Here is a 24,951-nt window from a genome sequence, read left to right on the forward strand (position 1 = left end):
GAGGCACCGGGCAGGGGCAGCCGCCGCCGGAGGAGGCCGAGGCGGAGCGGAGCGCAGCTGCCGCCGCGGCGGGGGCAGGTAGGGCTGTCCCGGGCGGGGGTCCCGGGCGGTGCGGGCGGCGGGACCCGGAGACGGGGCATGCGTGGGAGCGGGGGCAGCCCGCAGCGCCCCGGGCGGGTGTGCCCACCCGCGGCCCGGCGGAACGGGGATAAAACTGTGTCCTTACGTAATGCCGGGCATTGCGACACGGGGGCCCGCTGGGGAGGCGCGGGTGGCCGGGACATCGCGGGAGGCGGGACGGCGGGCGCGGCGGGGTCCCGGCGCCGCATCCCGGGATGCCGCCGGCCGCAGCGCGGAGGCCGAGCTCAGCGAACCGGGAGCTGGCCCCGTGACGGGAGGAGAAAGGTCACTGGGCCACGGCGGGCGTGCGGCTCCTGCCGAGCGCTTCAGCATGCGGGATCGTTCTGCTCCTTCCCGGGAAGCAAAGGTCGAAGGTGGCCGTGCCTCGCCGCGTTTAGCACCGTCTTGGCTCTGGCGTCCCTTTCACCTCGCTCCTCCGCACCCCCGGCATCCTTCTTGCAGCTTGGCAAATTCATTCTGATATGTACCAAAACCTCAAGCCAAGCAGGCAAACTGATTTCTTCTTCCATTTCATTCTGCTTATTCTCAGAATATAGGTTTGTACTTGTGGGGAATAATGTCAGTTTAAAAATCCCCATGTCTCTGCTTTCCGCTCCTGTACTGAGCACTGTGGGGCCACAGCAGCAGCTGCCTCGATTCTGCCTTGTCACAGCCCTTGCTGGAAACAACTCTTGCTGGAGGGAGGAAAGTCTTTGACTCATTCAAGCTTTAGGTATTTGCAAAATAAAAAAAAGAGTAACAAAATTTTCAGAAAATGGAGTGGAGCTGACTCATCACCAGTGACCAATGCAGGGTTGTGTCTCTGGGGAATATTTATAGTGATTCCAGCAGAAACAGATCCCAGCTTGTTTCTCAGATGACTTAGGGAGAATAGAGGTGTGTTGCAGTTTGTTTTGTTGGGTACAGTGCATGGTTGAATAATCACCTTTCTCATGGCATTTCACCTATGAATTTTTGTCACAAACGGGCTTTTGCACTATTGCAATGACATTACAGAATAATGCCTCCCCCCATCACTCTCCATCAAAGGCTTGCACTGATTCACCTTTTCTTCCTGCCCACATTTTGGAGTGTGTGTATGGGGGTGTGGGGGACATCACTGTTGGCTGCTGTAGGAGCAGGAGGATGTCCCCAGCTCTGGCACTGTTAGGATGGAGGCAGCATGCACAGCTCAGGCCCTTCCAGGCTTGGCATCCACTGCAGGTAGGGAAAAACACATCCACCGGTGTAGCAGATGCTCCTTTCCTGCGTGAGCTGTCACATCGTGCTGGAAGACGAAATTCCATTTTAATTACTCATCCCCATTGATGTGGTGCTGGGTGTTCCTGCAGTGGGGTGGGAGCGAGGGACATGTCCCTTCCTGCGTGCGCTGGCCTGGGCCCTGCCATGCTGGTGGCACAGGGTGGGACAGCAGCACTGCTCTTCTCCTCCTCTGCAGGTTAACAGAAACAGCTTAATTTACCATGTGGGGATGTGGTTCTATGTTCTTCCCTTGCAGTTTAGTAGCTACAGTAGCTACAGCAAGCTGTGACTTCCCCCAAGTTAATTTAATCAATTCTTATATGTGATGGTTTAATAAGGGGCTGCCATACAACAATGCAGCTCCTAATGTGTACCCATACGATTAAGAGCAGGCTGTCTCTTTCTTTAATTCCATAATTAGCATAGCCTAATAATTTTTACATTTGTTTTTAAGGGGTTTGTTTCCTTTATGCTTCTCTGTTTATTGGGTGACAAGGTACTACATAAACCCTTCTTTAAATCTGCTCCATCATGCATGCAGTTCCAGAGCAAAGCTCCAGCAGGAGGGCTGGGATCCTGCAAGTGTCACAGGGATGCTGAATGGCTTTATAATGCCTGCAACAAAAGAAATTGTGGACTCCCAGTCTTAAATTTTGAGTCATAATGGTGCATGGATTATATGATGCTGGCACAGTAGCAAGTTGGGAGAAAAAGTGTTGTTAAGTATTGTGTCTAATAATGCCGAGTATTTACAAACCACGTGCTTTTACTGGCTTCTCAAAAGCCTCATGAATGTGCCCAACTTGATGTTTGACCTCTGTGTGACTGTGCATGTATTTAGGGGTAAATGTGCTCTTAAATCTCTGCACAATGAGGCTGCTGAACCTGATCTGAAGCAGACTGTGGGCATGACTTGAAGGGATTTGGGACCTGGACCGTAAAACCCAAAATGTGGAGCCAGCACTGAGCTCCCCTGGGAGGCTGGGATGTTGTAGAAGGACGCTGGTGCCTCCAGGCAGCCATGGGATGTGGAGGGAGCTGGGCCCTGCCCTGTCTGAGAGCAAAGCCCCATCCTCTGTGGTGCACTGACACAACAGACACTGGCTGGGAAACGCCACTGCCCAGGCTGGGCGTCCAGAAAGGCATCTGAAAGCTGCTTCATTTCAAGGAATTATTTTTCCTTTAATGAAAGAGATAAATGAAAAATAAATTAGTATTCTTTTTAACCTTGAGGCAAAAGAGCCTCATGTGGGTTTTTCCCCATGCAGGCAGACTGTACCTGGTCATGTAACCAATGCTCTCTGTCCCTCTGCTGTTCCTAGCAGCTGTAATGTGTCCACCCTGCAAGTAGCATCTTTTGCTACTTGCAAAAGTAGCAAGTACTGTGCTAGTTTCATGCTTTTGGAGACAGGGGAGCTGGAATGTTCAGAACTACTGGTACCATCAAGAAATGGTACGTGAGTTCAGATTTATTGGGAATGAAATGTGGCTGCATAAGGATAAATCCAACCCTTTTACTTGCTTAGCCTTGAATCTGATAGACTTCCATTGTCTTCATGGGAATTTTATTCTTATAATGAACTTGATTCTTATCTTAAATTTTTAGATCATTCCTTTCCCCATGTAAATATCATAAACAGGATAAATATGTGCAGGGAAACTTTAACCTAGGCATGTATGACAGTTATCAGGCAGAGATGAGTTTTTCTTTGGTTGCAGCCAATCCTTGTATTTGCCAGGGCACCCTGTGGGTTTGCTACTTTTTGGACTGAATTTGATTTAATTGCCCAGAACTGCACCAAAGAGTGAAAATTTTGCCATCTGTGACATTGGAAAATACTCAAATTTTGCCTGCTGTAATGAAGTTTTCACTGGGGCTGCCTCTTGGGTCCTGCAGCTCCAAAGAGAACTCTTGTTTTCTCCCTGTGGCAGTTATAAATCAGGCATTCCTGGAGCTATGCTCACAGCAGCACTTGGAGCTCACTCCTCAGTTCAGGTTTTCTTCAGTCATCACTTGTGCTATGCTGTTTCTTACTGAAGAAAACCAAAATATTTTCCCACTTAGAACACGTTACAGATATTCTACTTGGCCTGCTCTGTGCGAGCGTTGAGGTCCGGAGTCACGCTGAGCTATTTGCACAGTTGGACAAGGATAAAAGCAGTGAATTCATTTCAGTCCAAACCTAATCTGAGTTAATGTGCAGGGATCCCACTGGTGAAAAGCAAGGGCACTTGGCCACGGCCATTCCTTGATCCTTTAAGAGTTTGAATCCCTGCTAAGCATGCTTGTCTTACAACCTGTACTCGCACAGGATGTAATCAGGTTTGTTTTCCATCTGTTAAACAAGAGGCTTCTTATTAGCCAGTGTAAACAGAAATTTTTGTTTTGTTCTTGCTGACAATGGCAAGGTTTGCCAATAAGTACACAGCTCCTAGCGTTTTTCACACTCAGCAATTTTAAACACCTTGCTCTGTGTGTGTGTGTATTATATGATTTGCCTTACAACCAGCAGGGATTTGGCTTTCAGTATTGTCCCCTAATTATAGTAATTGTCTAAGTGGAGCTCTCATGTCTCCCACTGTTCTGGGCCCAGACTGCAGCAGTGGAGCAGCCTGGCACAGCTCATGCACCTGACGAGCCTGGCCACAGCCAGAGGGGATACACAGGCATCAGGGAACAAAACTTGGCTTCATGGGTTTGGAGAAGGGAAAAACATGACTGAGAAAATCCAACCCAAAAGCATACAGCATTCACTTATGAAGAAAATATTTTGATTTTGTGAAGTGACTCAAAGGGACTGTTGATGAAATAGATCTGATAGATTCCGAGATGCAGCTGGCAGAGCGGTGCATTATCTTTCAAAGCAATGCTTATTTGATTTTTGGAGTGTAGAGATTTGTAATATTTTTAATTTTTGATGATGCTAAATGGTAATATCCATCAGAGGGTTCTCATGGGGCTGGGCTGCTCTGGCAAGGCAGAAGCATTTGCTGTACACAGACAGCTCTTAGTGACTCCTGCCATCCCTCTCCTGAGTGCTGCCTGACTTTGGGGGGTGATTTACAAGCAGGGCATTGTATCTGTGACTTCAGTGAGGAGCAGAGGAATTACTTACACAAATATGGTAATACTTTCTTATGGTGTTTTTCTGCTTATGTTTTTGGGTTTTTTTTTTTTTTCTTTTTCTTCCCCCTTTTTAAGGCTGATTTTATGTATAAAAATTAAATCCCTGCTTTTATATTTTCACAAAACAAACCCAAGCAGAGAAAGTTAGGTGCCATATAAGCAGCTAGAACTGCTTTGGAGTATGAATTAAAAAAAAAAACCCAAAAAACTCTTTAACTGGTTTGGGGATGCATTTTAATAGTGGATATAGCTGGGAAGAAATGACATGCACCCAAGTAGTCTGCAATTGAAGCTACATCACAGTATGCGCCCTTGTATCCTACTTTATGTTCTGAAAAGTCTGTTTGCTTTTTTTTAGCCACCAGATCTGTTTTGTTCCCTGTAGGATAGGGATTCTTTCTTTATGCAATAGCAATATCCTGCTTTAACAGGCACCAGCTTGTTGTCTGGAGTGCTTGAGGCGCTGAGTGACTGCTGAAGTCCCTATCTGATCTCCATGGGGTGGTGAGCTTGCCTGAGAGCTGCATCCCAGGCTGCAGCCTGAGAGATACTAAGGCACCCTCGTGTTTGGAGCTAGTGGGTTTGTGTGGGATTTAAAGGAGTAATTTTCTGCTAACATTGAATACTCTGGAGTAAGAATGTCAGGCAGCTTTTTAAGCATTTGCATGCATATGTAGTAAACTGCTTATTACTTTTGAATTGCCAAAAAGTTTGTGAATATAGAATTTTAGTGCAACATCTGGTATCAAGAGGACTAGCTTTATAAGTATGAGTTATCTCCTTTCCTGTGTAGAATTCAGAAATCTTGTCTACAGAGACAGAAGATGTGCACCATTTCAGATTGCTTGACTTTGTCTCCCCTAAAGAAATGACTTTATTTGAATAAGGGAGTACTTGGATAAAAAAGCAGATTCACTTGGTTTGTTCCTATTTTCTCCTCTGCATATGGTGAGACACTTTTCCCAGTGGCAGAGAAAATGGGATGCATTTACGTCTTTTGCAGGAGGCCACTGAACTAGGAATGTCAGGGCCTGCTGAAGATGGGAAAGTGAGGACCTCCATGGCAGTGTGGGCATCCCTAAGAAACAAAACACAGCGGAGGAAGCTGCCCCTGCAGTGTCCCCAGCACTGGGCTGTGCCTTTGCAGGGAGCTCAGTCTGCACTTTGCTGCTGAAGCAGGGTTGTGGCTGCCCTCCCGATGGCCTGGCTCCACAGGGCAGCCTCCCTGCAGGCTGAATTTTTCTCAGCAAGGTTATTTTTTCTCAGCAAGGTTATTTTTTCTCACAGCAAAACACTTGAAGGTCAGTGTCTAAGGAGAGACCTTAACCCATTAATAGGGATAGCACAGTCAAAGAAAACTGAAGCATAAGAATGACCATTTATTGATTTTGCTGACATAAATGTTATCCATTTCCTGTTCTGAATTAGGGGAAGAGAGATGTTTCTCATGGTAGATGCTTGTTCTGGTTATACTTCCTTAGTGAATGAGTTGGGGCCCTAATGCTTTACATCAGAATGCAGAGATCCATTGCGAGAAACAGGAGAAACATTTCTGAGAAATGGTTTGAAAAAAACATAAGTTCATTCGTGCAGTTACACTGATAAGAAAACAACAGTTAACTCTTTGGAAAGGCACAGACAGTTCCTTTTTTTTTAATATATATTAGCTCTGCAGCCTGTCTCACATGCTCAGTGGCAAGTACGTGGTCATTGCTGCTGCTGGCTCTTGAGCAAAATGAAATCACACTGTTTGCAATAGCTGCTTTCTTGCTGTATTTAAGTGGTGGGTGGGGGATACAAAATGAAAGGGGCTGAAATGGGCTTAAGTTTCTTGTTGCTTAAATGAATTAAGTAAATTTCTGAACGCTGTAGTTTCATTTTTTTATTTCTTAAATCTTCCTTTCCAGAAAATGGCTGTTCCACCTGCATATGCTGACCTGGGCAAATCTGCCAGAGATATTTTCACCAAGGGATATGGTAAATAAAGCCAAAATAAGTTTGGTCTTTTGCTGTCTACCTGACTCCTGAAACTGTTAGGATTTTATTACTTTCCCCTGAGAAATACTCCAGTTATTTACATTAGAATCCACAGAATCACAGCTTCATATTGCCCTTGCTGTTTGGAAAGGGAGGGTAACTTACTTTTCTTTTGATAAAATTCTTCCTGTTCCCCATAGAACTGTTGTTGGTTTTGTGACAGAATTGTGTGCTGTATTTTGGCTGCACCCTTGTATTGATGAACAGTAGTTTGCTTATGAACAGAATGCTGCTCACTGGGAATAAAAGTATCATTACCTAATTTGGTCCCAATTGTATTGCTGAGGTCAATAGGATTCATCAGTGAAGTGCTATCCAAAGTGAGTACAAGCTGCTTCTTAGAAACACATGGTTTGATAACTGTGCCCTTGGTTTAACTATTTAATAGTTCATGGGTGATTTAAGAGAGTTTTAAGAAATAAATCAGAAGTGCTTTTCAAATCAACATATATATGATTCATATTTTTTACTCTCTAGGTTTTGGGTTAATAAAGCTTGATTTGAAAACAAGATCTGAAAATGGACTGGTAAGTTTGGAGGCACGCTGAAATCCAAAACATTGCAGTGGTTTTGTGATTACTGTATATTTCTTTTTAAAATAAATATATTTGTATTTATATGAACTAATATTTAACAAATTATAATGACTGATATGTTCTACAAGTATAAGCATTTGCCTGATTGCATCTGTGCATGTATTGACAAATACATATATTATATGTATAATTTTTTTTTCTTTTAGGAATTTACAAGCTCAGGTTCAGCAAACTCAGAAACAAGCAAAGTCAGTGGTAGTTTGGAAACAAAATATAGATGGGTGGAATATGGATTGATGTTCACAGAAAAGTGGAACACCGACAATACACTAGGCACTGAGATTACTCTTGAAGATCAGGTAATTTCTGGCTCCAGTAAAGCAATTTGCAAATTCATTTATGCCAATGCTTAATTAGAAATCCAATCACTGAATTTTTTTTCTGCTCAGCTTGCACGGGGCCTGAAGCTGACCTTTGACTCCACCTTCTCTCCTAACACTGGGTAAGAAATGAGTAAGCTAAAGCAACAAAAAAGGCATTTTTAATTTTTTGTCCTGAGATATCAAGATAGGTAATAATCAGCCTGTGTATGATGAAATCATGTCCATGTCACCTAAATCTTAATGTTAATAATCCCTTTTTAATCCTTAACCATAGCAAACAAACTTAAACACAATAGCTTGAAAATTATAGTTAGAATTAGAGAGTAAAGAAAAAGTTGTGGTTTTGCTCCATTGTGTATTTCTGGCCATGTCAGAGGATGAGCTGATGCCTTAATAAAAGCACTGAACAAGTCAGCTGTAATGCAAAGCTTAACGAGCTCCAGGGGCCAGTTGGCCACAGCTCTGATAGGCTGACACAGAACTGGGCTCTTGTCCCGAGCTGAATTTATCATCCCAATTCTTGCAGGCCCCTGTGTGCCTGGGTGGTGGATGGGTATTTCTGACATGGTGATTGGATGCCATGTTTTATGTGGGCCAGAGGGATTAAGCAGCAGCTGTAGGTCTGCATGTTGGTTTATTTTTTCCCCCTGATTATCTTTGTGCTGCCAGTGAGTCAAAATACTCTGCACATCAGTTTCCCAGAGCAGCAGACTGCACTGCAGGCTCTTGGGGTAATAGTCCCAGGGGAGCTTTCACCCTGTCTTTTAGATTTAGTGTTCTGCATTGTCAGCTGCTTTCAGTCCACTCCTAATTCTAGATTAACAAGATATTTTTGTTAAACAGAATAATCTCAAGTAGATTTTTATAATTACTTCTCAACTGGTAGGATTCTTAGAGAAATTAAAAGGAAAAACCTTGTTCAAGAATGTTGTAACAGGTCTAGAACTGTTTATTGGGCACTTCACAGAGACTGTAGTTATGATTGCCTCGAGAGAACTGTTAAATGTGGTTAAATGGAGTGAGATTCAATCCTGGTGTAACCTGGCTTAGTTTGACAGTGATGCACCATGTCTGAATATGAGACTTCTGCCTCTCCTCATTACTTAATGATTGTGAGGAATCTTTCAGCAGGTAAAGTCATTTTTTGGAGCACTCTGTGTTCTTACCTCTGTCCCTGTGACATTGGTGGGAGAGGTACTGCTTGCTTTTACAGAAGTTGCAGATGAGTGCTTTTGGCACTCATCCTGCACTTTATTTCTGATTCTGCAAAACACAAGAACTCCCTGGGTCTGAGCTAATAATAACAAAAAAGACATCAGTCTCTGTGTGGGTCTGATACAGCACTGATACTCTTCTTGGAGGTTGTCTTTGTTAGCTGATGTGAAAGGTTGATTTGAAATTCAAAAATTTGCCTGACTTTTCCAGAAAGATTTCAGTAAAGATTTGGTCAAAGACAGAAGACACTTGTAAAAAGAGAAGAAAAAAATCTTAAGAGTAGCTGAATATATTAGACACAACTCTCTTGCCTTGTGAAAGTCTGCACCCTTGATGTAAATCAACCTAAGAACACATGAGGAAAATACTGTTCTGGCCAATAGTATAAAAATAAACAAGTGACTCAGGAAAGTTTATTTCTGCCTTAACCTGGCAGCTTTCTGGTGGCTGTAAATGGCTGTAACCATTACAGCTCACAAAGTACCGTAAGGAGAAATGGGGATGTCAGAGCCACTGAAGCAGCCTGCTTGCTTCACAGCAGAGATTTCCACAAAGTAGTGATTTCCTAATGTCTGTCACAGTAAATAAAATTACCCAATTCACTAGGATTGTCTAAAAATTGTTTGCCTGGAACAGGCAAAATTTTTTTGCTTGGGACAGGCAAGCAAGTCCACTACTGTGGACTTCTGGTGGCAAACCTGTAAACTTCTACAGTTTCCATTCCTTCCCTGTATGTACCAAACTTCCAAAACCATTGTATCAGTTGGAGATGAGGATATGGTTTTGTTAATTCCCATCTGTGTGCAGCTGCTTTTCAGAAGACAGTCCAGAAGTGCTTTGTGGGGCACCACACCACATTTTATAACTCATTTGCAGAGAATTCACTATAGCTGACTTAAGATTTTTAAAGGTGAACACTGAGGTGACATATCATGTGGCTCTCTAGGGATGTACACGTTGTCTTCAGGAGCTGTTACACAGAGTTAAACTAAGTGATATGATGGAATTGCTACCTACAGGTGTACCTTTGCAAAGATATGATATCTGCCTTTTCTCTTTAGGAAAAAGAGTGCTAAAATTAAGTCGGGGTACAAAAGGGAGCACATCAACATCGGCTGTGACATGGATTTTGACATTGCGGGCCCTTCGATACGTGGAGCTCTCGTGCTTGGCTACGAGGGGTGGCTGGCAGGCTACCAAATGACTTTTGAGACAGCAAAGTCTAGAGTAACCCAGAGCAACTTCGCTGTTGGCTATAAGACTGATGAATTCCAGCTTCATACTAATGTGTAAGTACTGGCAGACAGGCACTAAAAAGGAATTTGGAAAGATTTTGCTGCTTACTAAACAATGAAAGGGTCAGAGGTTCAGCAATGGTGAACAAGGGAATGGTGAATTGGAAATTAATTCTTCATTAAAGATGTCAAGCTGTATTTTTTCAGCTGCATTACCTTTTCTTTGAGTTGTGTGGGTGAGGGAGTGCATGATGGAAGGAACTGGAACTCACTGAGCACTCAAGGGTCCAAAGTCTGTCTAACAGATAAGGACTGTTAGAACCCATTAGTGGCATAATAAAAAAGTAAGTTATAAAAATACTCTTTGTGAAAGCTGAAATAAAAGCAATGCTTTCCTTTTACACCTGTCAACATCCAAGCAAAATGGTGGCTTGATGTGTGGATGAAAGAGTTAATCAGAGGATGAACAAGAACAGGCAAAAGGGAGTGACTGGAAGAGACAGGGACTGGGTTTGTTTCAGTACTGGAAGGGATATGGTGTATAAGTTTATTTGGTATTGCAACTTCTAATAATACATTTACACAAGTATGTGTCCTTTCTGAATGTATCAACAGTGAGAAACCAGGATCAAATTCCATGAATTTCTCTGTCTCCTGTTCCTCTTAAAAAGGCAGTTTATGCCTTTGGGGAAGACAGTTTTTTAAGATTAGGCAATCCCTAATCCGTTCTCCTGCCCCCCCTTCTGTGCCCCTGGGTAATTGGATATTTTGCATGTAGCAGAGCTGTTCCAGGCTGTTTCCATCTGGGGGCTGAACAACCATTCTGCCTTCCTAGAGCTACTTCTTCAAAGGCCTTCTGTTCCGTTTCATGCTGGTTTGCAGCGATCTGGTTTAGGAAGCTCCCGCTGCCTTACAGAACAATCGAACCCCCACAGCCCAGACAGTATGTTTGAAGGACTGCCAAAGCACAGAAATGTGGGCAGAAAACTTCCATCAAAACAATATGTGGGGTCCCCTTCCACTCAGGAGTTAGAAGTTGCTCCTTCAAGTGCAATGACTTTCAGCTTAGTTGTGCTGTAGCAGTTCAAAACATTGTATTATTGGCTTTTGCTATAAAATGCTGTGGTTATTATTGCTCTTAATTAAAGCAACAGCAGAAACTCACTGCAGCAGCGGGGGCTCAGGTCTGTTTCTTGTATTCCTGAGGGTCTGCTTCTCAGGTTGCTGTTATTGTACAAAACTGTAGATGTATGATACAAATAGAAATCTTATTATTAATAATATTTTTAATAATTAGTTAGGTGATTCATGTATTTCAGCTTTGAAAACATGTCAGAACTTTTATATAATCCCAGAAAGAGTAGTGTATGGAACTCCCCTCACTAGGCTGCTTGGTTTTTACATCTACACAGGTCAGTGTTTCACTGGGATACTGTGGCAGAGCAGATAACGTAACTAGGCGGGGCATGAAGCATGATTTTTTTGTTCCTGGCATCACACAAACCAGGTGGGGACTCTAGAAAGTTACTTGCCATCAGGGTGCCTTAATATATTAATTTTCATAGGGGGCTAGTGTTATTTTTTTTACTATAACTACATTAAAACTACATGCTATCATTGGCATAAAAAAGTGCTATTATTACTACTAAAGTTTAAAATAAGTTGATATTATTATTATTATTATTATTATTATTATTATTCTTTAATAATAAAACCAAGGGAGGTAGGGCTGGATAATTTCTAGTTTTAAATATGACTTTCCTCATTTTTTAAGCATAGCTCAGACCGCCCCCCCCCCCCCCCCCCCCCCCGTCGGTAATGTTGCAGGTCAAGACAGAGCTGTGTGGGAACCTTGCACAAAACCTGCCTGTATAACCAGCTCTCCTCAGTCCTTTTTAATCCCTCCTTTTCTTGAGAGCCAAGCACATGCAGTTAATGTGAGCTTCAGTCTTATCTGAAGTAAGTATTGTAGTGTTTTTCTGGAAGAATTGCTCTAACAATTTAAAAGGCTGTTGCTATTGCTTGAACTTCTAAATAGGCATATCACTGCTGTCTGTGCAACTGTTATGAACTAAAGAATATCAGACCAAAGGGGTAAAAGGGAAAAGATCCTAAATTGTACCCCTTTTTGTAATCATTAAAGGTCTGGTGTACTCTAATAATTGGAACCAGATTATTTCACAGTTTAGAAATAACCCCAGATTTTCCTGGGGTTTAAATCCTGTTTTCTACAATATGTTTGTATCCTATCTTTAAGAAAATAAGCAAAAGTGGAAATTCAGATGCTCACTGGTTTATGAGGAGTGCAAGGCCTTTAGCAGTCTTTTGGTCTTGTTTTTATGATCTGCATGCTGTAACGTTTTGCCTTTTATTTACCACACTTTATTCCTGTGTGACAATAGGGCAGTAGTAATTGGAAGTTGTGCTACTCACCATTCAGCTGTGAGCCAGTGCTCTCTGCAAAGCAAAATTAGTTCCATTTCTGTTTCTAGTCCACAGACCATAGCACAGATGTACCGTAAAGAGTGTTGCAAATGGAACTCGTTTGCAAAAGCCTATAGACTTGCACATTAAGTTGGCATCTTCACCTGTGATACAGTTCCTCTGTGTCTGATAAAAGCATGCTGACATAGCAGTTCTGGGATGACTCAGGCTCTGTGACTGGGGTACAGCCCTCTCAGGGCACAAGGAGACATTTGCCAGGGAAAATAATTATTTCAGAGACACACAGGGAAAAATAAATCTCTCTACTAAAAAGATTCCCATCTACAGGAAAGGGAAAATTAGAAGCTGTCATCGTTGGTCTAATTTTTGATAGTTTGTCATGGGTTTTTTCAGTTTCAGAAGTTGTTGAAATATAGTAATCTGCAATGAATTGAAGTGTCTAAAAATAGCTTCATAATCAATCTGGCCTAATGTCTCTATCTTAGTTGTTATAGGGATATTTAATGAGGTGTAAGTGGATGTTGTGCAAATACAGCTCTTACTGGAAAAATAAAAGCTGATTGTTTTGGGGTGCTGTTTCAAACGACACTAATGCATTCCTTCCAGGAACGATGGAACAGAGTTTGGCGGCTCCATTTACCAGAAGGTGAATGATAAACTGGAGACTGCTGTGAATCTGGCTTGGACAGCTGGAAATAGCAACACTCGCTTTGGAATAGCAGCCAAGTATCAGATTGACCCAGATGCCTCTTTTTCTGTGAGTCCTGTGCATGTGCATTTATATGCATTTGAAAAGAAGTGCTTGCAATGGAAGTGGAAAGCAGCCTTTCCATCAGCAGAGCATGGTCCTGATGCAGTTCTGTGCTCTGTAGTTGGATCTGTTTGTTTTGGTTTTGGCAGCCTGAGAGCACAGCTATTGGATTTTCCTTAAAAGAAACACAGAATGTTTTATTGTAATAGTGGGCACTATTTTGAGACTGTTTTTGTGTCAGTCTGGAAAAAATTAAAAATTCTCTTAATAAACCCATTCTTTTCTACAGTAACTGTAGATTCTTTGAGATTTGGGATTTAAGTTACAGAAAAATTAACTCTAGATTTATCTGGGATTTAAGACTTGAAATCCCTACATGCTTAAAAGCTGTTGCATAATTCTCAGGCATGGAGAACTTTGAAGAAAGATACTAAATTATTTACTATTCATTACTAAACAATGCTTTATTATTTCCCTTTAAGGCTAAAGTGAACAACTCCAGTCTGATTGGGTTAGGATACACTCAGACTTTAAAGCCAGGTAAGTCTATGCAGAAAAAAGTCAGAATCAATAAAGCGATACTTTAATCTTGAAATACCAGAAGTTTTTTGGTGATAAAGTATGATGGGTTTTGTAAGATTGCTCTTCATGCTTGGCAAGCCAGTGATGAATGTTTCTAGGGATTGTTCTGTTAATTTTGGATATCTGTTTGAAGCAGAATTATTAGAGACCATTGTCCACTGACCAGTCGAATAGTCTCTCATGTTGATATAAAATATGTGTATATTTTTTTGTGTCACAGAACAGTAAATAAATTTTTAATATTTCAGAGGCTTCGTATTACAGTTTATTCTCCTTAAAAATGTGACTTTCTCAAGGTCCCCTGGCCCAGGAAGAGGGCAATCTTTCTGCTGTAAAATTGGTTTTAATGTAGTGTAATAAATCTGCTGCCAGAATACTGAGCAGATTGACATGAGATATTACAGCAGATGGGGCTTGGGCTTTTTCATACCCAGATTTTAAAGTGGTTTAGAAAGGTGAGTATGTATCAAGGTCCCAGGTTTTTGTAATTCTGGACTCTAAAATTAGATTAATCAGTAGACCAGCAGCAGTGAATTGGCTCAGAGCTTTAATTACTTGAAGTGATAAAAAGCAGAATCTATCATCATGGTTTATTATAAATTTCATAATTCAGAAAGATTTCTTATCTGCAAATTGTTTTAAAATGCCCAGTCCTTCCAAGGCCAGCTGCCAAATCTCATTAAACTTGGCTACCCAATAAATTAAAGCAGTAACAGACATGGCATGTTCTGAACATAAAGCTCATTCCAAATCTTGACTTTTCTCTCCCTTTTCTCTTTTGCAGGTATCAAACTGACGTTGTCAGCTTTGTTGGATGGCAAGAATGTCAATGCAGGGGGTCACAAACTTGGTCTAGGGTTGGAATTTGAAGCATAAGGAGTGATTTCATAATTGCTAATCTGAAAATACAGCATAGCTACCTTCAGAAAATAGTGTACCTTTCAATGTTTTGTCTGGGGTGCAAGTGTTGCTACGTATCTGTCCTGCTAGTCCTGGTTAAAGACAGCTAAGCTTTAAAAATGATGTTAAAGAAGTGGAGACAAAATCATAAATAAAAAATCCTAGCTTTTTTCCTTTATGTAACTGCTCATCACATCTGTCAGCTGCCACATGATAAGAAGAAGGAAGGTGTTGATTACCTCTACTAATATATTGATGGCACAAGGAATGTGTTAATGTGTTGTAAAACCTGGGAATTGCAGACCACTATATTGTACTGTTCATTGTGTAAGCAAAATGTTCTGACACCTAAGGTTTCAGTCAATGAGGGAATGTGCAAAATTGTCTGAAAAAGGGATTTTAAAATTTATTTTTTTAGATATGTGTTTCATCGATGGTTTGTCTTTCTTGGTTATCCCACACCTACTGCTGTCTCCAGAATGCTTTAGGTTGTCTGCCTTGTCCAAGTCCTTGTGGAGGAGGTTTGGTGTGACTCAGCCAATGCTGCCTGTCCTGTGTTGTGGTTCCTTCCCCTTGCACTGATGAAAAAGCTTGTAAAATGGACATAATCAGGGAAGAGTCTTTGCAACTGCAATCACATAGTTGCATCACTAATTCTAAAACGGAGTTTTCTTTTATTACCACTTTTTTTTAGCAACTAAATGGGTACATTTTTAGAGAGTCTTCCATTTTGTGTGGAACTAGACCCCAAAATGCTGTACTTGACACTACTAAAAATGGATAAAAAACCCAAACCTGACTTGAATAAAATATTGAAATGTCATCTTTTACTCTGTCTTTATATTAATTGTGAAAACAATTTCATCTACATTTGTGGCTCCAGCAGAAGACTGGCAACATCTTGGTGCACGTTTTGTGCCACACAAACCAAAAATACTTAGAAGAATTAAATTCCAGATGTGGGCACTGTTCTTAGTGCTGTCTAAGCTCTGACAAGTGCAGGTTACACGTGTTTATCTCATGGATAGAACCAAGCTAACGTGACTTATTTGTCCTTTATTACAGAATTCAGTAAGTGTGGGCAATGAACAGCCTGGATCACCTTCAGTGGCTGTTGATCAGTATTTGTATTTTCCCCGAGGAGGCCGTGGGTGGCTGCAGATGGCGAGAGCTGCGGTGCAGGATGTGCCCGATGAGGCAATGCCATTGCGACAGTGCCACACTGCACGGCCACCGCAGCGACAGCCCACAGCTTGGGCAAGGCTGGCTTCCCCCTCACCATCCCTCAGCACTTCCTATCGGACATTTAACCCAGCACTGCTGGGAGAAGCGGAGCCCTTCAGCTCCCAGGAGCGTGGCAGGCGCGAGCAGTGAGGGAACCAGAACCGGTTTAAAGCTGAGATTGGATCAGTCAAATCAGATATCTCAGATAAAGGAAAAACCTTTTCTCTCTCGGGGTGGCCGAGCATTGGACCCCGTGGCTGCCATGGAGGCGGTGCAGTCACCAGCCCTGCAGGGGTTTCACAGGCGCCGGCATGGGCGATGGGGTTTAGGGGTGACGGTGCTGGTGGAGGGTTGGTCAGGACGGTCTGAAAGCTCTCCCAGCCCCGCTGGTTCCATGCCCAGCAGGTCACGCTGTGATCGCTGCTGTGATTGCCAGTCCGTGACCCCCCGGTTCCATCCCCACCATTCCACAGTTCCCCGTTTCTGTGACGCCGCCGCGCTGCCCTCGGCGCCTGCGCGCGCCCCGCGCCTTCCCGCCCGTGCGCGTGCGCGGCTGCCTCACGAGGGGCGGCGCCATCGCCACGTCCGCGGAGGGGGCCAAGATGGCGGCGGCCGGCGGCGAGCGGCGGGAGGCGGCGGGCCGCGCCTTGTGCTTGCTGCTGCTCTGCGGCTGTGCCCTGGCTGCCCGCGGCGAGGAATCCCCCGGTGAGCGCCGCGGGGCCGGGCGGGGGGGCTGGCTGCGGGCTGTGGGCGTAGCGCGGTCGCCCCGCCAGTCTCTGTCACCGGTCTCTTCCGTTGGGCCTGGAGCGCTGTGCGGCCTCGGCCGGCGCGGGTCGTGCCTTGAGGTGACCGGTACGGCCCCGGGCCTGGCCTCGGCCTCCGGTCTGTGGGGGCTGGGGTGTGCGCAGGGGAAGGGCAGCGCCCCGGCGGGGGGCGGGAGGCTGCCTGCCAGGTGTGCAGAGCTTTGATGCTGTGAAGAGCAGTTTGGCTGGTTACTTCATTCATCAGACTTGGGATTCTTTTTCTAAATACTCTGGCTGCGTGCCTTGTTTTAGTTTTAGTCTCCCTCCTCTAGAAATTAAGCTTATGTTATTCTGCAAGTTAACTCCTAGTTAAGTGTTTTCTTAATCCCCCTTAAAACTACAGACGGCTGTAACGAAAGGCTGGTAAGAAATATGTGTTTCAGGGGCAGTGAGTTTCTCTTTGTTTTGGATGGAGTACGGCTGGGCAGTGAAGAGAAAGGAATTAGTGAAGGAAAAAAAAAGGAAATTGTTTGATCCATCAGTTCCTTCCGTGCTTGTCAGTCAGTGTCTCCACACCAGCTGTATTTGTGTTGCACCTCACCTGCTTTAATGGGTAGGCAGTAAGAATTTGGGGCAGAAATCTGTAGGAAATGGAGTTTTTAACTTCAGGAGTCATGAAACAACTTGCTCTCTGAAAGCAGTTTTCCTGGGAGTGAGTTTTAACCATGGTGTGTTTTTTATGTGCAGCGTTTGTGTTGCTAACTCTGTCACCATGACTGAACATTAGTATCTGTTTGTGAAGCTGAGGCATCTCTGGATCTGAAATCATCTGACAGTGTTGTGTAATCGTAAACAGTGCAACCACCGTTTATAATGCCAAATAGTGTTGGGTAAATATCATAAATCAGTTGTGGTTTAGCTGCTAAACTTCCAGCTGCTATTAAAAACACAGGCATATTTTAGGAATAATAGGAAATTGCTCTTTCTCAGTCTGAAGGTGCAGCAATAGCCACTGGGAGTTCCTTGCATTTAAGCATATATCCTTCAAAAACTCCAGTGTTAAAATTAATTCAAGATTAACTTGAAGTGTAAGGTCAGATGCAGTATAGTTTTACAGGCAAAATATGCTTGTTTGTATTTCAAACAGTTTAGCTCTTACTCTGTAATAGTTTTTGTGTGTTTGGGGAGGGTAGCAGGAAGTTGACCTCACTCACAATAGCCAGCTAGCTGTGAATATGAAATTATCTTGCAACTGCCTTTCCTCATATTTATCTCTGCATATGCAGCTAGCTGGCTTAAACCTGAGGAGAGAGCAGAATTCCCTAAACTTGCCCTGGGTAAGAACTGAACAAGTTAGTGTTGGTGTGATAATTCAGATGAGTAGTTTTTTGAGCAACAAAAAGTGTGTTAGACGTGAAATGGTTGACTTTGCATTTCAGCAGAGAGGCACCGTGGTGTCTGCTTCACGTGAGACGAGTCTTCTGTGTTTTACCTTTGGTTAAAGAGTAATTCATGCTGCAGAAGTGTGCTGTGTAAACACGAGCTCTGTTGTAACTGAACCTCAGCAAATATACAAGTTCCATGAATAACATGATTCAATGTCCCCTCCGTAATATTTTACTTACAAGTAACCTGACACGAGAAGTTGCTTGAATGCTTCATTTCTAGAGTCTGTAACTTTCCTCTGAGCCTTGAAAATGTTTAATGAAAGTATTGTTGCTTTTGTGAAATGAAAAATTAGTTTGGCATGCCGTGCCAAAATGCAAGTATGGTTTCCCATTTTAAGTGAAAATGCAGGCTGAAAGTCTAAAATTTGTTCTACATTTTTTAAGGTGTTGCTGGATTTGAATCTGGTAGTGATGTGCTGCAAACATGAATAGTTTGCTCATATTTAGGCTTAAAAAAATTGGCTGTTAAACTCTCTGCATATTTCTTTTTACTGTCCTTTGGATAAAGAAAAGGGACATCTCTCCTAGCACTGGAGAGATGCTGAGTTTGCCTGAGGGTGCATTGTTACTGTGCTATTTCTGACTTACTTCATTACAATAACTGCTGCCAACAAAAGGCTTTCCTCCAGGAGCATGAGCAGCATTTGTTTTTAACTCGTGGTTCAGTCCTTTCATTTGAGGTAATATAAGATTGAAAAACTCTTTCAGTGTTTACAAATTCAATAAAAATTAGTGCCTGGGAAGAGATGCTGCTGTCTTGTGTCCTGACTGAACAGGACTTCACAGTGTCTTCTCATTTTTGTTGGTAAAACATGCAATGGTGAAAGATGAAAATCTTAACTGCAGGAAAAGCTTTCCTGAGAACATCCTCCTTTGTAGACCTCAGCTCATTCTGTGGGAGGAAGAATTTGATGATGGAGAAAATGCTAGTCCTGTATGATTGTACAAGATGTCATGAATCCACAGAGGGAAGGATGACATCTCTTTGAAGTTCTTATGTCTGGAAAACAGGCGTGCTGAGTTTTTCAGGGACACTTTGCCACACTAATCTGGAAGGCATGTGCTTCCAAACTTCAGTTCCTGTCCCACTCAAGACTTTTCTTTGGAAGTTGCCGAAGTGCAGGAGTATGTATTTCTGCATATGAATGCTAAAAAGTTTGCAGTATGACGTATCCTGTGTTCTTCATGTGATTTCTTGTCTATGAAGGAAATTTGTGGCAATAGTTTTCTGTCAGAGAAGTTAGTGCCTTGTGCATAGTGCTGATTGTTTCTCATCCTTTTCTCAGGTTCTGTGAAAGAGGATATGCTTACAAAAAATATTTCTTCTACAAGTGAGAATGAAACACTGAGTAGATCCCAAAATTTGACAGACAGCTTGCAGAGTTTAACCTCAGCAGGAAAGGAGGCCAAAATCAATTCGGTGACTGCCGGGAAGCCACCTACAGCAAACGGTGACTCTTTGTCACCTGATGTCCCTGCTAGTCCAGTATCACAGGTGGATGTAGATGCTTCTGAAGATACTAAAATTGAGGAAGAAGATCTTCTAACAGATCTGAAAGACACACTAAATAGTTCCCCACCCATCATCAAAGAAACTATGGAGTCAGATGGAGATGACTATGCTTATGAAATGACACCAAATTCCAGATACAATCCAGACCTTCTAGAGATGTCAGAAGACGACAACTCTGACACCATCAGTAATTACAATGAGGAGATCAAGACCCTTGATGAGAAGATAAAAGCTGTTTCTGTCTCAGGGTTGGATGAAGAGGAAGACAGCCATTTCTTTTTTCATCTGGTTGTAGTTGCCTTCTTAGTAGCTGTTGTTTATGTCACCTATCACAATAAGAGGAAGGTACGTGTGCTCTGAAAGGTTAAGAGAAGCAGCTGGAGTGTTTAAAATAAAGTTGCATTCCCTTGTACGTGTTTTTAAGAAAAGGAGGAAAGCTTTTTGAAGAATGAAATCTTTGACTGCTTAGTCTTGTGATAATACTAATATGCGGATCATTAGTGTCATTTTTATCTGCACAATGAAAACGAACTTGAATCAAATATTTGCAATAAGAAAATGAGTTAATTGGTAACATCAGTAATCAATCAGTACAGTAATGAACACTGGCAGTGCACAACATGAATTCTATAAAGGGGACCTGAGCCAAGTCAAGTGGGGGTGAATGATTAATTTTTTTCTGCACAGGAAAACAAGAAATTAAGGGAGGTTTAACTGCAAATGGCGTGGGAATGTTCTTGTTATGATTGTGATAATCTTTCTAATAGTCACTTTAATATGGTCTTTATATCATGGACATTCTGAGGGTGTAGCTACAAACTTTTAGAAAATGTTTAGTGCTGCTTCCAGTTTTACAGAGAGAAGCTACTAAGTTACTATTTTCAGGTAAATGTTTCTTCAGTACAAACTAATTCTCTGTGTCTCAAAAACAGTCTGATTGTTGTTATTCCAAAACGTATTGCTAGCATTAAAAGTTAACTTCAGCCCAACCAGACACAACAGAGGTGCATGCACAAATTTGCATTAAACCATAGATTACTTTTTAGATATGAGGAAAGTTTAGTGTTTATCTTTGGGGGAGAATACTGTTCTGGGTGAGGATTTGCAGGACTCTGAAAAGAAAGCAGCTGAAAACCCAAAACCTTATTTACTGTGCAGTGGCCTATCTGTAATGTGCATTGCCAACTCGTTATAGGGGAAGATGCTGAGGACTGTTGCATTTTGAAAATTTATCTGAGAGCACTTCAAATAATTTAAAAATGTATTGGCTTTGCTGCAGTAATGCCCTTGCCAGCATGGGGGGTGAAACCATGGTGTCAGTACCACTGTGAAGCTGTCTCTCAAACCCAGAATGTTTCTGCACAGCATCTGTAAGTTGTCCTGTTACTCTTTCAGATCTTCTTACTGGTGCAGAGCCGAAGGTGGAGGGATGGCCTGTGCTCCAGGACAGTGGAATATCATCGTTTGGATCAGAACGTTAACGAAGCGATGCCTTCCCTGAAAATAACCAATGACTATGTGTTCTGAAAGCACTGTGACTTGAGTTTGCTGAACTTATCACTCTTTGCCTGCCAGTCATGTAATGATATTCAGGTATTCTAAATAAGCTGCTTGTACAGAAATGAGATGTACTCTATTTGACCTGGATGTTTTGGAGATTCAGTCTCGTGGAAGATCAAGGGCACGATCCATCTGTTTGCTACTTTGGTCGGGTTTTATATCAACTGTAAAGATAGAGTATTTAATAAATTAGTGCTCTTTCCATTCATTGAGCATCATTCCCTTCTGTCTGGAGCAGTCTTAATAGTCATGCTACAAAAAAATAAGCATAAAATATTCTAGGTCTAATAAATTGATGACTTTGGCATCACTAAATCAAATTAATGATCTCTTTACTAATCACTTACATGGCTCATAAATTCCACTATATTGCAAACTTAAAATATAATTACTTTTTTCTGTGCTTAAATTTTGATGCTGCAAGTCTTTAATCTTATTTTTTCTGATTCTGTTTTCTTGTTGCATAATTTGATCCTATTTTGGCAAAATAGCTAGAATGGCAATTTAATAATTTATGTATGTGTTCATGCCGTAAATAATTTTAAAACAATGATGTATAACCTGTTTTATTTCAGAAGTTCTGTACCATATATTTCCTTACATGTGTAAGGTGTTTGTGAAGGTATGCAGCTTCTTGACTGTCTTTTTTTCTCTGATGCTGTTTTTGACTTCATTGTCTTTGTAATTAATGAGTGGAAAACAAGCCTTGTGGAATAATTTTACTAAAATTTAGATAGCTGACAGGCTTTCAATACATCAGAGCTTTCTGTTGAATTCTAAGACAGTTGGGAAATGGCTATGTGATTTGTTATATTATAAATGGGGGAAACTGTAAGAATAATTTATTTGGTACTTTTTCTGACCTAGGTAACAGACAGGTGGAAGTAAGGGTGTGGGGGCTGCCAGTCAGTGGGCAGTGCACTCTCATTTTTGACAAACATTTATGCATTAGTGTAAATCAAGTTAATGCTACAGTAGATTTTTTGGGGGTTGTTTTTTTTTTTTAAATTTTGTCTTTTGTACTTCCATTATTTATGTTTTCATGAGTTGTAAAATATAAAATTTTAGTTTTCTGTACATTCTATTTGTGATTTAGTTTTCAGACTGATACGTTTGTAAATAATGGTGAATCAGAACCCCATAATTAATGACTTGGTATTCAAGTAGTTATGTAACATTTGGAAACAAATCAATTTCACGCCTGTTGGCATGAGGAGTCTGAAGGCATGATACTGTTTTAGGAATGAAATGCTAAAAGTTCTATATCCTACTGTTAAATGCATTCTTTTCATAACCACAGGAAGTAAAGCACAAACAAAATATCCCAAAACTCTTTTCTTGCAGTAATTTTTATTGTATTTGGACTTGTATCACTTAATATTTTGAATAAGGTTTTTAAAATAAATGACAATAATAAGCCTGTGTTTCTTACCTTAACTATTTCACTGCTTTTGTACAGTAACTTATGATAAAAAACTTGCTTATGCTTGGAATTTGAAACCATTTCAAAATGGTTTCAATTCTCCAATTTCCATTTCTCTGTTGTCCATACTGGATGTGTGAAGGTTTGTTATGTGCATCTGTTAAATGCTGTGTAGGGTGGATAGCAAGGCTTAAATTAAATATTTTAAGCTGTGGGAATTAATACATTCTTTTACAAGATTTGTTTAGCTTAAGTTATTTAGTCTGTAATTCTTGTGGAAGATATTTGAAATTCTTACCTGAACATACCTACTTTGAAGTGTAACACTGTTGTGGTCAAGATCTAAAGGGAAGGGTTACTTCTCAAAGCTCCTTTAGGATGTTTAAATATTGGAATTTGAGGAGGTGGCTAATGTTTTTGCACCCAAGAAATTCAGTAACTTTGTCCTTAAAAAATGTCACTGATTATAAAGTGTGGTGATTTTGACAGTATAAAATAGTACGTTCACCCTTGGCAGAAGCTTGTGTTCCTTTCAGCTAGGTCCCACAGGCCTTACACAGGATCCACAGTGAGTAACCTGACTGCACAAGTTCAGATACCCATGTGAGAAATTTCATTTTCGCTTCAACCCTCCCAGTGAATTAGACCATCGAGACAAATGTTACACTTTCAGCCACTTCCCTCACTGCAATAGCTACAATACTGTTAAAAAATACAGACAATTAACATCAGTCTAAATTAGAAATAAGGCATATTCTGTTACTTCTGGAGTTCATAGATATGAACTTCATCCCTGTTGGCTGTCTTCCAAAGCTCTTGGAGCACAGTTCAGCTGGTGGAATAAAACCAATGTAAATGTGTTCTTTGAGATTTCTGAACAACTGACAGTGTCTTCTTTAGGACTATATGTTTGAGGAATAATCTTGCATTTCCTTTCCCTGCTTCCTTCAAATTGTCCTTGTGGATAGGCTGTCTCTAAGAAGAGATAGTTATTAATCTTTACAGCTTCTAAGCTGTTCCTTACAACAAACCAAATAACTTCTGGAGGAGGAATGCACACAGGTAAGGCACGATTGACAGCTTTCTCTGAAAAGCTCACAGAAGGCAAAGGCTTGGTTTAGCTCAGTTAGCAAACCAGGTTGTTTTGCAGTCAGCACATTTTAAATGCTTGAAGGTTTAGCTGTGCTATGACAATACCTGTCCCACAGATGTGGGATGTTCATTAGGTAATTAGGCCTAATGACCCCTGGGCTGGACTGCACGTGTTAAATCAATCCTTGGCTGAATTGCCCATGTAGCTGTTCTCTGAAAATGTTCTTCGTGAGGTTACCTTAGAGGAGAAAATCACATTATGAGCCTTTTGCTTGTGAAGTCATACCAGGACTGAAACCTTTTGAGTTGGGTAAGTGATGTTTGAGGTCACAGAATGATGGTTTGCATGTGTGTCTTCTCTAGCAGAGTAAAAATTTGACTCACTCAAGTACTACAAGCACTTAAGATGAGCAGTTGTTCTTTGCTTGCTCTGCTGTGGTGCACATCCTCTGTCACAGAAGGAAGAAAAACTTTTTAAAAATAGAAATATTTTTTAAAATTCTGTTCTTCACTAATGATAATAAGGGCAGCTTATAAGAATAATTTTAAATTCAAAGGGAATTTATATGAATTTGAAATATTTGAAATTCTTTAACAGTGGGTTTAGTTTGAGGAGCTACCTAAACAGATGCTCTTTTTGGATACTAATTTATTTTAAGGACTTGTAGTGAGTCTATCAGGTTGGCAGTTACTGCAGAAAGTTGCCCCAGGGAATGGTTTGGTCACAGCAAAGTTTGTGGATGCATCACAGCCGATGATACTGTCGCAATAATGTCAGTGTTCGTGGAACCTGTGCGCTGCTGGTGCCCAGCGCTCAGTTACCAGGGCTGCGGTGCCAGTGAGCAGCGGTGATTGGGATCCTGCAATCCCAATTGGCACCGTGCCGTGAGCAGTGGAAGAGTGTCGCTGCCCTTGTAGCGAGGTGAAGCCAAGCTGGCAGAGGCGATGGCTCAGCTCCGCCCCGGCCCGCGGCGTGCCCGGTTGTTTCTCGGGCTCCCTGTGTGTCATTCTCCCGGGGAGAAGGGACCTCGCCCTTGCGGAGGTGAAAGGTTTGACACGCACACAATGACTGACTTTTTTACTCCGAGGATGTTTTTTCGTTCTCAATAGCCCTTGGACTATTGCCTGAGCAAGGGAAGTGCTGCTGAATTGGCTTGGGCGGTCAATAGCTGTTGCCTAATAGCACCAATAAAGAGGCAAAGGTTTTTCCTGATCCGGTTTTACAAGGGCTCCAGCAGCACCAGGAGAGCGTGGCATATGTCATCCACTGTGCAATAAAAGAGCCATTTGCTGATGGGGCAATCAGGGTTGAACTACTGGGTTTTAATTTCTTTAATTGAATTTGCTTGTGGAA

General features: G+C 41.9%; 3 protein-coding genes across 4 annotated transcripts in view; 2 read left to right on the forward strand and 1 right to left on the reverse strand.

Moving 5' to 3' along the window:
* LOC121332330 (translation initiation factor IF-2-like) overlaps nt 1-826 on the reverse strand; it is a 2,224-nt gene extending 1,398 nt beyond the window's left edge. Inside the window, exon 1 of the mRNA XM_041397708.1 lies at nt 227-826. Coding sequence (XP_041253642.1) covers nt 227-453 — 227 coding nt within the window. The 5' untranslated portion in view covers nt 454-826. The remainder of the gene's footprint in view (nt 1-226) is intronic.
* VDAC1 (voltage dependent anion channel 1) lies at nt 7-15,417 on the forward strand. Of its 2 annotated transcripts, none has more exons than XM_041397706.1 (9): nt 7-78; nt 6,418-6,487; nt 7,025-7,074; nt 7,290-7,442; nt 7,533-7,585; nt 9,743-9,970; nt 12,968-13,118; nt 13,595-13,652; nt 14,479-15,417. In XM_041397706.1, exons 2-9 carry the CDS (start codon nt 6,421-6,423, stop codon nt 14,568-14,570), a joined length of 852 nt encoding a protein of 283 aa, XP_041253640.1. In that variant the 5' UTR covers nt 7-78; nt 6,418-6,420; the 3' UTR covers nt 14,571-15,417. The 2 variants fall into 2 exon arrangements, with proteins under 2 accessions (XP_041253640.1, XP_041253641.1); XM_041397707.1 differs by lacking the exon at nt 7-78 and adding an exon at nt 833-853.
* Nucleotides 15,418-16,384: 967 nt separating this feature from the next.
* On the forward strand, nt 16,385-22,502 carry CUNH5orf15 (chromosome unknown C5orf15 homolog). The gene is made up of 3 exons (XM_041397822.1): nt 16,385-16,523; nt 19,296-19,867; nt 20,918-22,502. The coding sequence occupies exons 1-3, from the start codon at nt 16,421-16,423 to the stop codon at nt 21,047-21,049; spliced, it is 807 nt and encodes a 268-aa protein (XP_041253756.1). The 5' UTR covers nt 16,385-16,420; the 3' UTR covers nt 21,050-22,502.
* The last annotated feature ends 2,449 nt before the right edge of the window (nt 22,503-24,951 follow it).

The sequence above is a fragment of the Onychostruthus taczanowskii genome, unplaced genomic scaffold (genome assembly GCF_017590055.1).
Source record: "Onychostruthus taczanowskii isolate IOZ18803 unplaced genomic scaffold, ASM1759005v1 scaffold14, whole genome shotgun sequence".
NCBI classification, from domain to species: Eukaryota; Metazoa; Chordata; class Aves; order Passeriformes; family Passeridae; genus Onychostruthus; species Onychostruthus taczanowskii.

Bases quoted from the DNA above. Each gene is read 5' to 3' on its own strand.
- VDAC1 (XM_041397706.1), top strand. From the start codon at position 6,421: ATGGCTGTTCCACCTGCATATGCTGACCTGGGCAAATCTGCCAGAGAT. The intron at 7,586-9,742 runs GTAAGAAATGAG...TTTTCTCTTTAG, and splicing joins ACCTTCTCTCCTAACACTGG to GAAAAAGAGTGCTAAAATTA. The intron at 9,971-12,967 runs GTAAGTACTGGC...CATTCCTTCCAG, and splicing joins TTCCAGCTTCATACTAATGT to GAACGATGGAACAGAGTTTG.
- CUNH5orf15 (XM_041397822.1), top strand. From the start codon at position 16,421: ATGGCGGCGGCCGGCGGCGAGCGGCGGGAGGCGGCGGGCCGCGCCTTG. The intron at 16,524-19,295 runs GTGAGCGCCGCG...TCCTTTTCTCAG, and splicing joins CCGCGGCGAGGAATCCCCCG to GTTCTGTGAAAGAGGATATG. The intron at 19,868-20,917 runs GTACGTGTGCTC...TTACTCTTTCAG, and splicing joins CCTATCACAATAAGAGGAAG to ATCTTCTTACTGGTGCAGAG.